The sequence below is a fragment of the Notechis scutatus genome, chromosome 5 (genome assembly GCF_049901735.1).
Source record: "Notechis scutatus isolate UNSWTSFEM ecotype Mainland chromosome 5, rNotScu1.2, whole genome shotgun sequence".
In the NCBI taxonomy this organism is placed as follows: Eukaryota; Metazoa; Chordata; class Lepidosauria; order Squamata; family Elapidae; genus Notechis; species Notechis scutatus.
The window spans coordinates 41,342,348-41,359,172 of record NC_142013.1 but is presented as its reverse complement, the minus strand read 5'-3'; the positions used below and the strand labels follow the sequence as shown (position 1 = coordinate 41,359,172).

Genomic DNA, 16,825 nt, shown 5'->3' with positions numbered 1-16,825 from the left:
CTTCGGGGATGAGGAAGGCTCCGATAGGGGATTGCTTCAGTATTCTGAGCCCATATTTGACGTGGACCCCATGGAGAGGGAAATGTCGGAAGACGAGGGCATTTCTCCCGAGCAGCCGACTATAGTAGGTCTGTTCAAGCCTCAGTTATTTAAATCCTTGTTGTTTAAAGCTAAGAACGTCTCAGGTCTTCTTCCTCAATCCGCCTCTGAGCCACCTCCGGCTACCCCGGGGGGTCAAGAAGACGCCATTTTCAGTCATCCCATCGTGGAAACTGAGGTGATCCCCACCCCCCCGATATTCTCCGATCTAGTTGCTAGACAGCTGGCGTCGGCAGGTCCTTCCCCCGCTCCCTCTAATCAGGACAAGAGATTGTTCAATCTCGACCCGGAATTCTCAGCAATGCTGGCTACTCCGGAGGTTGACGATCCTATCATCAGATTGGCCTCTTCTTCTTCCAATCCCACTGACTCTCTAGAGGCACTTAAACCGGAGGATAAACGGGCAGAGCTGGCGCTTTGGTGAGCGCACCAATCAGACGCCTGGGCCATAAGATCGGCCACAGCGGCCTCCTTTTTTACCCGCTCTTCTATAAGGTGGCTTAAACAACTCAAGCAGCATCTCCCTGCTTCTAACACAAGAGCCCAGCAGGACATCGCCAAGCTCACAGCCGCGGCGGAATTTGCAGCTGACGCCACTTTTCACTCCGTGAAGTTCTCGGCAAGGGCCATATCCTCTCACGTAGCTGCTTGTCGGCTACTCTGGCTCCGGCAATGGCACGCCGATGTGAAAAACAAGTCAAAACTAGCCTCAGCGCCCATTTTGGGGGGTAAGCTATTTGGCCCTGCCCTAGACCCATTGTTCATGGAAACACACAATAAGAAGAAGTTTCTCCCATCCATTTTACGTCGATCAGATGCCAGAGGGTCCCAGTCCTTTCGGAGGGGCTCCTTTCACCCCTCCTTCCAGCATTCCTTCACCCCTAGGTATCAGGCCTCGCAGTCCTTTCGCCCGACCTATCAGGATAGGGGGGACTCAGTTGACAGGGGCAGGAGGGGGGGAAATTACAGGAGGCCCTTCAGAGGTTCAGGAAGCAGGGCATCCCGAAGGCCCAGATAGCCCTTCCGGCTCCTTTCCCATTGGCGGTCGCCTCAAGCATTTTGCTGACCAATGGGTAGCATCCACTTCGGATGCTTGGGTCAGAGACACTGTTAGATTTGGCCTCTCCCTTCAATTTCATTCCCCTCCTCCAAATCATTTTATGGTTTCTCCCCTATCCAGAGACCCGGCTAAGCGGGCACTTATGTCCTCAGCTATCCAGCATCTAACTGACATTAGGGCTATCCAGCCCGTACCTGCCTCGGAACGGGGAGAGGGGTTCTACTCCCTCCTCTTTTTAGTTCCTAAGCATTCGGGAGGCTGGAGGTCCATTCTGGATTTGAAAAGACTCAATCGCTTTATTATCAGACACAAATTTAATATGCACACCCTTCAATCCATCTTGCAAAGTATTAGAAAGGGAGACTGGATGACTTCAATAGATCTGTCCGAGGCTTACCTCCATATTCCTATTCTCCCCACGCACTCTAAATTCTTGAGGTTTTGTTATAATCATCAGCATTTTCAGTATGTGGCTCTTCCCTTTGGGCTGGTTTCGGCCCCAAGGACCTTTACTAAGGTGCTAGCAGCTCTAGCGGCCCACCTTAGGCACTTCCCAATCCGGGTTCATTGTTATCTTGATGATATCTTGATTGTTTCGCCCAACCGAACCCAGGCTACACATGACACTGCCACCACCCTTTCGATGTTGCAGGCCCACGGTTTCGTTGTGAACTGGGAGAAGAGTCAGCTCCTTCCGTCCACTCGTATATCCCATTTGGGAGCCATCATTGATTCGGTTAGGGAAAAGGTTTTCCTTTCCCACGATAGATTCATCAGCATCCAAGCCTCCATCAGAATCATTAGGCAGTCTGGTAGGGTCTCCTTGCTAGATTTATCCAAGCTACTGGGGAAACTCGTTTCCTGCATTTCCATTATTCCATGGGCACGTTTGCATTCTAGATCGTTGCAGTGGTTCCTCCTGCCGTACCAACGTTCCGGATGGAGCAACTCCAACATCAGAGTGCGGGTGCCCCCAAGAATCCTCGCCTCCCTCCTATGGTGGACAAGACCTTCCATCAACAAGGGTCATTTGTTCAAGGATCCTCCAAGAGTCATGCTCACTACAGATGCCAGTCTTTCAGGATGGGGAGCACACCTACACTCCCTTTCGGCCCAGGGCGTTTGGTCGGCCACCGAACAGCACTGCAGCATCAATTGGTTGGACCTTCATGCCGTGTATTTGGCCTTGAAGGCCTTCCTACCTCAGGTACAAAAAAGCCACGTGTTGGTCCTCACCGACAACACCACAACCAAGGCACATATCAACCGACAAGGGGGCACTCACTCTCTTCGCCTAATGAGGGAAGCCGAGCGTCTTTGTCGCTGGTCAGAAACACATCTTCTATCCATCAAGGCGGAGCACATTTCGGGAGCCTCAAATGTGCACGCGGATTGGCTCAGCAGGGCCGTGTTGGACCACGCGGAATGGCGTCTTCATCCTCTTCTATTCAAGGAGGCAGCGACCATCTTCGGCCGGCCTCTGGTAGACCTATTCGCTTCTCCGCACAACGCTCAGACGCCGAGGTTTTTCTCCCGATACCCAACCAACGGAGCAGAGAATTTCGATGCCCTGCGTTGCCCTTGGCCTACCGGTCTTCTGTATGCCTTTCCTCCTCTTCCGTTAATCCCCAAGGTGATTCGGAAACTGGTTCTAGAGAAGGCGGAGATCCTCCTGGTGGCACCGTATTGGCCCAGGAGACTGTGGTTCGCGGACCTTCGCGACCTGTCGGTGGCCCCTCCATGGAAGATTCCACCGGACAAAATCTATCTGTCCCAAGGCCCTCTCCTCCATCCAGATCCACAGTGGCTTCAGCTAGCCGTTTGGAGGTTGAGCGGGAAAAGCTAAAGGCAGAGGGTTTTTCGGCTCAGGTCATCGCTACCATTATGGCGGCTAGGCATCCTTCCACCACTCGCATTTATAATGCAACCTGGAACAGTTTTTCCAAATGGTGCCGTCTATCTTCTATCAATCCGCTCTCCCCTTCCGTGGCACAGGTTCTGGCCTTCCTGCAAGACGGTCTGGACAAGGGTCTTTCTCCCAACACTCTGAGATGACAGGTCTCGGCTCTTTCAACGGTGGTGCCTGGTGACTCGTCTGCGCCGCTTTCCCACCATCCTCGTATAAGGGCCTTTCTCAGGGGAGCTTCCAATCTGCGCCCCCCAATGGTTCACAGATACCCGACCTGGGACCTTAATAAGGTCTTGACGGCATTGACTAAACCTCCCTTTGAGCCTCTCAGGGAGACCTCACTTCAGTTCCTCACCATTAAAGTGGTGTTCTTAGTGGCCACGAAGGATATCTGAAATTGCAGCTCTATCCGTCAGAAAGGACCTGTGCATTTTCCATCCTGATCGGGTAATTTTATGGCCTGACCCTGTCTTTATGCCAAAGGTTAATTCGGCATTTCACAGAGCACAGGAATTGGTCCTGCCTAACTTTTGTCCGAAGCCTGTACGGGAAAGGGAACGACAGTGGCACACCCTCGATGTGCGCAGAGCTCTCCGTATATACATCCATCGAACTCAGCCTATCAGGAAGTCTGAGTCATTTTTTCTTTCATTTCAGCTGAAGACCTTGGGTTGCAAACTCTCCCCGTCTACTGTAGACCGATGGATCAGGGCTACCATTTCTAAGGCTTACTTGGCACAGGCTCTGCCGGTCCCTAGTGGTATCACTGCCCACTCTACCAGGAGTGCGGCTACTTCAGTCGCCTGGGCCACCCAAGCTTCCATCCATGACATATGTAGAGCGGCCACCTGGGCTTCCCCATCTCCCTTTATACGGCACTACAGAATTGACTCTTATGCCTCTGCGGAGGCATCCTTTGGTAGGCGAGTCCTTCAACAGGTAGTGAGAGAGCCAGAGGAGATTCCAACCCAGACGGAGTCCCGCCCGTAGGACATCATGCTTTGGTATGTCCCATCCTATGGATGCTCGTAGCAGTTCTACGGAGAATGGGCGTTGGTTTTTACCTGATACGCCTCTTCTCGTGGAACTGCGTAGAGCATCCATCCCCACCCTTCTTTCTCCGTCTGGTAGAAAATCCTGTTTCGGCCAATGATCGTGTTTATTATTGTTCAGAGTTAAAAAAGTTTTTCTAGTTAAATTAGGGGATTATTCTTGTCCTCTCGGCTTTGTTAAACTGGGGGAACACAAGGAGGAGTCACGTGGAGGAGGAGGGCGTTCCCTTAATTATAGCTCAGCCTGTATGAAGCAAGACTGGAGCACCTCCCATCCTATGGATGCTCTACGCAGTTCCACGAGAAGAGGCGTATCAGGTAAGAACCAACGCCCATTTTATAGATAAAATCCTGGAATTCTGTAGAGCTATTAGGTATTAACATTTGATATCAAATACCAGTTGATACATGGTAGCATGTTTTAGAACTGTGCAGCCTTTTGTATTTAGTTTTAAAGGTGGGTTTTGAGAAAATGGTAACACTTTTTTACAATTCTTTAATATAGGTACAACTTTTTCCACCATGTACAGCTGCTTAGCAGCAGTGTTGCATAAAGAGGCGATGTTTACAACCCTCTGTTGTTGAAATACTTTAGAGTTTCAACTTATATAGTATTAGATATAACCTTTACTTTAGTGCTTTCATTAATTATGAATTAACCTGCAACCAAAATCATAAATCTGGCAGACAGAGCTGCAATTGTAAATGTATGCATAGTCCTTGACTTAAGAGCACCACTGGGATCCAGAATTTCTGTTTCAAAACAAGGTGGTTGTTAAGTGAGTTGTGCCCTGTTTTACAACCTTTTCTGCCACAATTGTTACGTGACTCACAGTCGTTAAACAAATACAGCTTTCCCCATTGACTTTGCTTGTCAATGACCCCATGATGTAAGTGTATGTTGTATGTTTGCAAGTGCCCAAATTCGATCACATGGAGATGCTGTGATAGACAGAAGTGTGAGAACCGCTTGTAAGATGTCCTTTTTAAGTACCATTGTTACTCTGAATGATTACAACATTGACTTAATACCTGTAATTCAAATTTAAATTAATAGTTGCCAAAATTCATCGAACAAGACATTTAGAGCCTGGTTTCCAGGAAGGATTTAGAGCCACAGATAGGTATGATTAATATTCACATTAAATCAACTGTATAGAAAGTTATTTCAGTGCCAACCTGCACTCAGGTGGATCCTTAAACACTAGATAATCTAAGTGTCCACCTCGGCAATGTTGATACTGATCAATCTGATTTACAAATCCAGTCTTCTCCAAGGTCAGCTTTCCTAAAGTAAATCTTCCTCTAGGTATAGGTAGCTCCCAATTTAAGAATGAGTTCCATTCATGAGGTCTGTCCTTAAGTCAAAAATGTACATAAGCTGGAACATTATAATTGTATAGTACTTGATAAGTAGAATTATGGCACAAAACTGAACCATTATATATTTAACTTGAATCATTCTATATTTTGGCCCAACAGCTTAGCTATGGTTATCCTTAAACCAAGGACTTGTTGGAACTGGGTTTTATTTTTCTATTAAAATTCAGGTTTCAAATTTGACATCAGCTGAAATGCATAAAATGCTGGTTGGAGATCAGGATCTTAACAGGTAGGGTTAAGTAAGATAGGATCTTCATAAGCCCTATGCTATTAAGTCAAGGACTCTTTTGTATAATCCCTTGCCTACTTGTATTGACTGTTACCTTTCAAAGCAATCTGGCTGGTATGAGTGGCATATTTACAAATACATTTATTTATATATCCACAATATTATTTATACAATTGAATAGAAATACAGAGGGTGTTTTATTAATTAAGTATATAAAACAAATGACTCATTTTACGAACATAGCTTTGCAAACTTGACAAAATAATTAGAAAGCCCAGTTTCAACTCACATTGTTACAGGTAATGGTAACCTGTCTGATGTGTCAGTTATTGCAGTTGATAATCCATTTGAATCAATGATGTTGAAGAAAAATGCAACATGACATATTAATATCCATTTGAGAATTATGGAGGCAACTGTGCTCTTGAGAATCTTCTGTGCAGCAGAAATTTTATTGCAGCCTTCCCCAGATCTGTGCCTTGCAATAATCCTGTCTCTGAGCTCTGCAGGCAGTTTCTTTGACCTCGTGGCTTTTGCTCTGCTACCGTATGCATTGCCTGCTGTGACACTTTCTATAGAAAGTTATGTGCCTTTCCAAGTCATGTCCAATCAATTTAATTTACTATAGGTCAACTTCATTCAGGGTGTAGAAACATGTCAGCGACGATCAAGAGAAATGGGAGGCACCAGAACTAAATTTCATGTGTTGTTGCAAAGGGTCTGAATACTTATGCCAATATGATATTTCCGTTTTTTTCTTTTTAATAAATGTACAGACATTTCTAAAATTCTGTTTTCACTTTGCCATTACTGAGTACTGAATGTATATTAATGACAGAAAAAGTGAATTTCAACAACTATAGAATCAGGCTGCAGCATAACAAAAAATGTTAAGGGGGTCTGAAGCACTGTAGGTTCCTGCCTGCATTAGGTGGATAGCTGGGGTGATTTCCTGTCTTGGGTAACCTTGCTGGGAATATATAATCTGGGCATTTACTCTCAAAACATTTGCTTATCCCTCCCAGAAACCCCCCACCTCCACTACAAAGAGGCAATACCACAGCACTTGGGTCTAAACAAAATATGCTTAAGTTTGCAGTAATTATAATTGCACAATATAATCCCTACATTGTGAACTCTTTTCCAAATTTCTCCTAATTTCACACAGAGAGGATGAGGGGTTTGTATTTATAATTAATTACAATGGTTGACATATGTGAGAGAAAAATAAAGCACTAACCTACTGAACTTTTCTAAATTAGTTGCTAAGCCAGATCAGCTACTTATGCAACATATGGTCACACAAGTGTTCTGTACCAAAGCTTTAATGATAACACAGTGAAACAGTGAAATGAAAAGTTTTTCTCAAAATCTAGAAACTTTAAAGCTGTGGTTAACAAACAAAAATGAAATTTGTCTTTTTACTTTAGTTATTATTCCTTTTAGCTTTTCTCTCTCCCTCCATCCTTCCTCTCTCTCTCACTATTTTTTAAACAGATAATGGTGTGGTCTGAATTAATTAAGTGAAAACACAAGTGCATCAAGCAATTAAAGACAAGTTAATGAAGTGGACAAGTGTGTTTCAGAACCAGAATAATGCGTGTCACTATTGACTGAGCTTAATGTAAAGTAATACTCTAATTTACTAAAGGTGTGTTTCTTTCAATTATTGCATTCGGCAGTGGCGTCTTGTCTTTAAGTTTAGAATGAAAGAAGGATACTATCCATAATTAAAAGCTGTGCTCAGATTGTTATATTACATAGACGTGGTTCTTATCATGAATATTGTTTGTATTCAAATAATATACTCTTATAAATATTGAAAATTTCCAAAAATGAAATGAAACTGTAATAGACACGAGATTGCAGATATTTGGCAATATTAGAATAAATGCTATGTGGTTTCCAGGATTTATCAGCTATATCTTCATAAAAGTCACATTCCAACTATGGTAGGTAAACCATCTGAATGTCACAATATAATTTCAGAATGGATAGAATATCCCAAGAAAATGTACCATGCAATAAAAATTATTATCCTATGACATTATACAGAAAATTGGAAATGTTTTATTATCTAAGCATTATCTTCAAATACTTTTTTTCCTAATTCAAAAGTGATAGAGCTTTGAGACCGCTTGCGGACGTTTTCAAAAACTGCCTCCATTTGAAAGAAGGGAGATATGAACATCAAGATGTAATAAATGGAGATACAGTAGCTGCAATATATTAATTATAATGGGATTTGGTGTCAGATTATGAACAGATTTTTCAACTAACAAAGATTTGTTCAAATTCAAGTCTCTCCTTAGCCATGAAAGCCATCTAGGTGACTGTGGGCCAGTTACTCTAATTCAGGCCAACCCACCTCATAGGGTTGGAAGGTTGTTGTGGAAGGAATAGAAGGAGAAAGATACATTGGATATATTACCTTCTTTGAGTTATTTTTAAGAATAATAAAGGGTATGTTTTGTATGCTATGATTGTATTTAATTTTACTTAATTATTAAATTGTATCTTGGATGCTTGGTCTTTGACTGTAAATGACATTTTGACATTTTTTTTATCAGAGTTCTTTATTTATTAAAGTACTTTTGCTTCCCATCTTAAAACTGGATTCTGATGGTTTACAACTACTGTTACTATTAATAATAATCCCCCTGTGAGGCACTGTCTTGATGTGCTTGTGGGACTTGTGTGCTCTGAGGAAGATAATAGTTATTCCAGAGTTTCAACCATGCTGGACACATCTCATCAGAGGAGTCAGAAAAAGTATGTCTCTCCCATAACAAAATATGGTGAGATGTTCAAGAACAACATTCTACTCATTGCAGAATATCTTATGCCACTAGACTTGAAATTCTAGACCTAGAAAACCTAGAACTATGCTGCCGTCGGTCCGATCTAAGTATAGTATATACAATCATACATTGCAATGTCCTACCTGTCAATGAATACTTCAGCTTCAACCATAACAATACAAGATCAATAAACAAACCAAAAAATTATGCCACCAGATAAAAATATATAAAAATTCAGATAAAAATTGAATGCACCAATTATCACATTAAACAAGAAGAAAACCTTCTACCCACCAATTCCACCCGCGCTTTCTACAATTTTGTAAACAACAAACTAAAAGACTCAAGGTCCATCCCACCCCTGAAAGGACCTAATGGTAAAGACTGCAACGACGACACTATTAAAGCCAACCTCTTTAACACATTCTTTGGCTCAGTACTTGTAAACAGCAATGGATCATACCCAGTATTTCCTAGTCGAACCACAGACAACTACAATGATCTAATACATATCGATTTTACAAAAGACAATGTTGAAAAAGCTTCCCATCTTACACAATCTAAAACCATCTCTATTTATTGGACCGGACGGATTATGTGCATACTTCTTAAAAAAGCTATCCACTGCCAGAGCCGAACCTCTAAGCATAATCTTTCAGGACCAGCTTCTTGCCAAAACTATGGTCACAAGCCACGGTCATCCCCATCTTCAAAAAGGGAGACACCAGCCTAGTTGAAAATTACAGACCAATCTCTTTATGCTGCGTCACTTGTAAAGTCATGGAATAAATTATTAACCAATCCATCATCCTCCACTTAGAAACAAAAAACCTACTCTCTAATAAACAATTTGGTTTCAGGAAAAAACTATCATGTAATCTGTAACTCTTACACTGCAAAAACATATGGACTACACAACTCGATCAGGGCAAAGCAATAGATGCAATCTACATAGACTTCTGTAAAGCCTTTGATTCAGTGGTAGATGACAAACTACTCCTAAAACTAAAATCTTATGGTATCTCTGGACACCTACATAACTGGATAGAAGCATTCCTGTCAAACAGACAACAAATGGTCAAAATTGGGAGCGTCCTATCAAATTCTGTGCCTGTCAACAGTGGTGTGCCCCAAGGCAGTGTTCTAGGACCAACTCTTTTCATACTCTACATAAATGACCTCTGTGATCATATCAAGAGCAACTGTGTTCTCTTCGCTGATGATGTAAAGCTATTCAACACCACAGAAAATACTGCTACCCTTCAAAAAGACATTGACTATGTATCAGAATGGTCAAACAAATGGCAAATTCAAATCTCAACAAATAAATGCTCTGTCCTACATATTGGCAAAATAATCAGAAAATAAAATACAGGCTGAATAGTCAAGGCCTTGTTGATGATCCAAACTCTGTCAAGGACCTTGGAGTACTCATCTCTAATGATCTAAGTGCTAGAGCCCACTGTAACTACATAGCCAAAAAGGCATTAAGAGTTGTTAACCTAATCTTACATAGCTTTTTCTCTGCTAATATTACACTAACAACTAGAGCATACAAAACATTTGCTAGACCAATACTCGAATACAGCTCATCAGTGTAGAATCCACATTACATATCTGATATTAACACAGTTGAGATAATCCAGAAATATTTCACAAGAAGAGTTCTCCACTCCTCTACTCGTTGCAGAATACTTTATGCCACCAGACTTGAAACTCTAAACCTAGAAAACCTAGAACTATGCCACCTTCGGTCCGATCTAAGTATAGTATATAAAATCATACATTGCAATGTCCTACCTGTCAATGAATACTTCAGCTTCAACCATAACAACACAAGAGCAAACAACAGATACAAATTCAAGGTTAATCGCACCAAACTTGATTGCAGGAAATACGACTTCAGCAACAGAGTGGTCAATGTCTGGAATACTCTACCTGACTCTGTGATTTCTTCCCCAAACCCCAAAAACTTTAATCTTAGACTGTTTACTATTGACCTTACCCCTTTCTTAAGAGGTCTGTAGGGGGCGTGCATAAGCGCACCAACGTGCCTACCGTCCCTGTCCTATTGTTTCTTTTCTTTATTATTTTTCTTATATGAATCCATGTATTCATAACTATGTTTTTACTTATACCCATTATCTTGTAAGCAATTGACAAAAATAAATAAATAAAAAATAAAATAAATAAACGAATGTACAGCACAGCTACAGTTATAACTGAATACCTGGGATACAAAATTAACAAAGAAGAAAATCCAAACAGTGTGCCACCAAAAGGGAAAGTAAGACCAGAAAATGAGATCAGCAAGCTGAGATCAGATGCAAGCAAGCTAGAAAGGATTAAAGAAAAGAACATGAAGAAGAAGAAGACCAAAGAATACCTAATCAAGCAATACCACTTAGAAACAAGGATGATCAAGGAAGCTCTGGAAATAATAAAGCAGCAAATAACAGCTATAGCCAAGAGATCAGCAGATATGAAGCTTGAATTGTAAATTATAGGCAGAACTTCCAATTTCAATCAATCAAATGTTTCTCTCAATGGAAAAACTGCAGTGAATCAATCAGTACCTGGCAAGGAATCAACAATGCAGTTCTGGACATAGACATAGGATAACTCAAAGAAACACAAGGATTCGGCTTGGTTAAAGGAGGTAGATAAGAATAAAAAAGAAGCTGAAATGAAAGAACTGGTAATAAAATCAAAAATGGTAGAGGAAACCAAGGAATATCATGAAGTGGTCAGCACCAGGTGAAGATGAACAGCATGGTGTCTGATCTACACCCACTAATTGCCAAGCAGTTTAGCAACAAGAAGGTGAAATTGAAGGGTAGCTAACAGCTGGTAAAACCAATATAATAATAAAAGATCCAGAAAAAGTTAGGCAGCTACCAACAACTTTCAAATTGCTAACTGGCTCTTTCTACCAGAGTATATAGCAGGATACATATTTTGGTTTTAAAGCCGTCTACTTACAATAGTATGGAAACTTTGGAGAATTCTAGTTTTAAGAATTATAGTGACTTTAATGCAACATTAGCTCTATTGCATGGTCATTTTCATTTTGTTTCTGCAGTTTGCTTCTGCTAATAGATACTATTAGCATTTCAAGATCAGACAAACAAAAATAAAACAATAACAATGTATACTTATGAAAAGGGTATTTCATATACAATTCATTGCAATTCTATTTTGCATTCAAGCCACACATGTGCTTTTGTACTATATGCAATATGGACGACTCAAGGATTTGTATTATTTTCTTATAGCTTTGTGTCAATCTATTTGTTATAAATAGTCAAGCTATGTTATTTCTTACAGCAAACTGTCACCAGTGTGTACAGTACCTAATATTTCATGAGTTGTTTTTATCTCTGCTGATGATTATAGGCTTTTACCATGGTGATCACTCATGTTCAGGTTCTGTAATAAATAAGAGTGATATTGCTGACCTTCAGGATTTGAAATTGTACATTGTTTTTAATGTCATGGAAACTGATTTGCGTTTGTGTTTTTACTTCCATGCAGCAGTAACAACAACTGGTAAAATATGTTACAATTGTAAAATAATTTATGGAAAGAGATATCATAGAAGTACTATTTTTTATTTAGGCTTATTAAAATGTTAATATTAATATAAACTACAGCTATATCCTTTTTATACTATGTTTAAATAAACAAGTCAAAATAACTAAATATAATATAGATATGTTTAAAAAGAATGGAAAATTATATAGTTTAGTAATTTGATCTTAAATATATTTAACTCAGTTGTTACTATGAATTTCAGATGAATTAATGTAATGTTCAATCCCTATGAGTTAAAGTCATATTTAAATTATGATCTCATTTATTTGAGAGAAAGACTAATTTATTTATTTATATATGAATGATTAGTCTTACTTAAAGTAGATTCTTGACTTGTGATATTGATTTCAGTGGATTAATATAATTATAAGAAATGCTTAAAGCAGAAATAGACAAAAGAATTCCACTGCGTAAGAGAGAGAGAAAGCATATTTCTGCAACATTCACTTTAATCCAAAATGCTAGATATTGTCCAAAATATTTAAGTCATCCTCCCTTTAACTGTATTTTAAAAGGTTTTGTTTTATACATTATAACAAACCTATAGCGTAGTTAGTTGCCCTGAGCATTTATCTGTAGAAATAAATATAAATATGTATATATCAGTTATTTCTTTTTGACACTTTCTAGTTCTTGATGGTGTTCTAGAAATAACTGAAATCTAACAAATCCAGACACATTTAAATATAAGATATAGCGCCAAAGACTATCTAGAAAGGGGATATTATTTGTCAGCCTTGCAAGATAGTCTAGACCAGAAGAATACCCACTAGATCTATTTTATAGTAAAAGTTACATTAACCAAATATTGCAAGTCTAAAAGTACAAAGGGTTCCTTCTGAAATATTTTCTTGCCCACATCTTTTCTGTGGGCTCAACTACCATTTGTCTGTTTATTATCTAGTTCCAAGATAATTTCCACATACCATTACATTATTTTACATGACCATCCAAGGCTAGGTGGGAGATAATGTGGAAATCCTAACAATATCTGGGCACTATAGGCAATCATTATCTATTGTAGCTCAAATGTTACGGAACGTTGTGCTCCTAGAAGTATGTCTGACACCTTCTCTATTAGCCTTCTGCAAGTTGAATAAGAATATTTGAATGGTCAATGGAAGTTGATTTTAGTTGATTTGTGGACAGCTATTTACATTGAATTTGCTATTATAGTTTGTCACATAGATTTTTAGGTTGGGTTTGGCATATTTATTCACTTATCGAATCTTTCCAAAGGACCTGCGACAGGGAGATATTGTTGTTTGATATGTTAATAGTATTGTTGCAGGATGAAAGCTGTTCCAAGTAAGTTCTTGTTTGCAGGCAAATGGTATTTTTTTCTAGATCTTCCAACACACAGTAGATGCTACTTTGTCATGCCATTGTTTGTAATCAGTCTGTACAATCTTCTTATAGTAGCTAACTAGATGATTCACTGTTTCTTCATATTCCTTGCAGAGACATGTGCTGTCTGTTGGTGTCTTTTCAATTTTGTCTTTGTATGCATTTATGTCTTGAGTGTTGCAGGTAGAGCAGGAAGAGAGCCCTTCAGTCTCTCTTCAATTTTCAATTTTCCTTCTCTTAGCCATTGCTAGGTCTTGTTATTATTTGCTTTGCCTGTCATGTAATAGTTGTTTCCCATGCCTCATTTGAGTATTTCTTTAACCTTTCTTATAGGCCAGTTTGGTTTTTCCAGTATTTAGTATGTCCTTCTGGAACATTAGCTTCAGTGCAACTCCTTCACTGACATTCATATATACTGTATTTTCCAATGGCCATTTTCTTCTTCAATCATCTGATGTACTCGTAACACTCTACACTCACCTATTTTCCTTGGAACTAGAGCCTGTTAACATGGATGTGAGGCTGAAAGGCATAATTCATTGGCATTATTTATTTGGCCTTCCAAACCATGACTTTTAATTCTGTTTCACAGTGGTGTACCTAAAGACTGAATTGCTCAAGTTTTAATTGCCCTGATGGCCTTTATTCCTCTGAATTTGGACTTCAAGATCTTCTTCATTCTCTTGATATATTCACTTCTGACCTTGTTCTTGATTTCAGCATGCTTGATTTTGTCAGCTTGAAATATGTTGTTGAAGACGAGAAGACCTTCAAGGTCCGTTCCAACCCTGTTATTCTGTTATCCTTCGTTATTCTTATTTTCCAGTTTATACTTAGTAGTTTACCTAAGCTCTCAGTCAGACTTTCCTTTTATGCACATAATTAACATTTTAAAATAATATATTATTTTCTTGGTTATATATATATGAGCAGCCAAGGCAGCTGCTTTGGAGCCTAGTGGTCCTATCTCATCCTTCCAAAGTTCCAATAAAAGAGAACATCATTAGTTCAGAGCTGAACTGTAGAATTCTTGGGACTTTCTGAACTTGGTTATTTACTTGCAGATGTTTCATTAGCCAACTAAGTAATATCATCCATGTGAGTGAGTGTGGGGTTTGCTACCTTTTCATATATAGTAGCTTGCCCACCCCACTTGTGGTCAGGGTGTCATTTCCTTCTTGGTGGTCCCTTGATTAGATTGTTTCTTTTTTACATAGTTGTTTGTTTGGTGTTATTCTTTGCTTATCAGAATGTTGGCTGTTGGAAGTGATATGTTCAGGTCTTTTTGTTTCATTCTTATGAGTTTTAATTGTCTTTTTTCAATTTTGGTTTAACTACAAGTGTCTATTATGAAAATTAAAGCATTTCTCCACAAATAATTATGTGAACTATGAAGATGCATACATACAGTAAATGCATGAGTTTGGTCATCTGAAATCTTTCTAAAGAGATTTGACTATTTATAAGATCTTTGAATGTTTCAGACTTTTTCTTTTTTGGTCCATTTTCAACAGAAATCTATAGATTTTCAAAAGCTTGTGATGGCCAATCAATACTTTGTAAAGACATCTTTGCTGCAGTTAAAATATGTTTTCTTTAAAGTACATTATATTATATGTTATTTGTTATATTTAATCTAAAATATGTTTAGATTTGTTCAATGATCTGTCTCAGGGCTTCACTCATTTTTGATACATTGTGACTGCTATTAAACACTTCTGCTGATGTTTTGAAAAAAAAAACATTTCTGAATTACCTTTCACTGTCTTCTTTAATATTTCCACATCTGAATTATCATAGGTAAGTCCCAGTGTTCTTTTAGATAATTAAAGTATCTTTATCTATATCCAAGTTGTGTCTTTCATATCCCAGAACACAATGATGTGATTTCATTTATGTTGCTCCAGGGGTCTAAAGTTGATAATCACTTTTCTACATCTGCCTTAATCAATGTCTCCTGCTATATATGTTACACATCGCTTATCCAGTGATTTATTTCATTAATATTCACATTCTCAACCATGTGTAATATTTCTATTCCACAGGTTATCCCCCATTGCATTCTTATACAGTACACACATTTGCTTTCAATTTGTTTTAATTTCTCTGGCACAAAAACAAATTTCACCTCCATTATTTGTTTGCATTCAGTATTTGCATAACAGTGTATTATAACAAAAAGAAAGTTATCCTGTAATAATAAATTATCCTTGTTAGTTTAACATGAGGTACAAAAGTTCACAAATTAATTAAAGTAGAACAATATAGGTTTCATTCTGATGATGCATCTTTTTTTCTTTGCACCTCTCCAAGCTGCCTAACTTTATCAAACTTTTATTGTAGACTATCCACATTTATTTGTAGACTACTGTTAAAGAGAAAGAAGAGATTAGTACCTCTGGTCCTCCGGAAGTTTTTGAACTACTGAATTTATCCATGCTGATTTAAGTTCTTGGAAAGTTTAGTTGAGCACCTTCTCACCTTCTTCTGGAGAACCACATATTCTTACACTCTGTTAAGAGATTACAGTGTTGATTTATTTTGCTACACTGATAATCCATTGTCTTTAAAATGTGCTTGATTTGTATTTGATTTGCAAAATAAAAGATAATGCTGTCATTATCTACATGCTATTATTGTTTAATCTATACTTTGACATCTTTTACTGTACTAACCATTAATTAGACAGTAGTAGAAACACTGTTTCATAGCAACCATTTTATAGCAGAAACAGATGTATGAAAATGACAATAAGAAATTATATAATATGTGAGATGAGGTTTTTAAACTATTTAAAATCCATTTTTAAAATACTACTTTGGATTATATACAACTTAATATTTTATGCATTCTTTGGCTATTACCATTATTATTACTTCTACATTTATTTTGGCATTGTTATAAAGAGCAACTTTTATTCTAAAGTATTATGGGTTGAGATAGGGTAGTCAAGTGTAGTTATATGCAAGTGTAAATGAACAAAAGCTGACACAGATTATATATTGTACAAACTTAAACACAATGTCTTTCTTCATATTGAATACATCCTTACTATTTAGGTGCCAGTTTTTAGAGATTCAAAGGAACAAAATAATGAATATTTCAGGTGCAAAATTTTGGATACCATTTCAGACAGCACTTCATTTGGCAGAAATAATAGTTTCCAAATGTTTCATATAGCCAACTAAGAGTTTCTCTATTCTTAATTTAATTTTCTAATTTTTTAATTTCCTACTCTTCCTTGCAAAAATCTTTTAACTCAGAAATATACTTAGCCCATTGCTTGCACTGCATATTTGTAATGTCCCCACAGATATTCAATAATGTTCAGATCTAGGGACTATGAAGCCA

The 16,825-nt window shown here is 38.5% G+C and overlaps 1 protein-coding gene across 3 annotated transcripts in view; it reads left to right on the top strand.

The window, feature by feature from the left end:
- The window catches only part of CADM2 (cell adhesion molecule 2), a 384,704-nt gene that overhangs the window by 157,368 nt on the left and 210,511 nt on the right, over positions 1-16,825 (top strand). The window contains exon 2 of one of the 3 annotated variants that reach the window (XM_087966629.1): positions 12,068-12,082. The exons of the other annotated variants lie outside the window; for them this stretch is intronic. Coding sequence (XP_087822755.1) covers positions 12,068-12,082 — 15 coding nt within the window. The remainder of the gene's footprint in view (positions 1-12,067; positions 12,083-16,825) is intronic. 3 annotated transcript variants of the gene reach the window in all.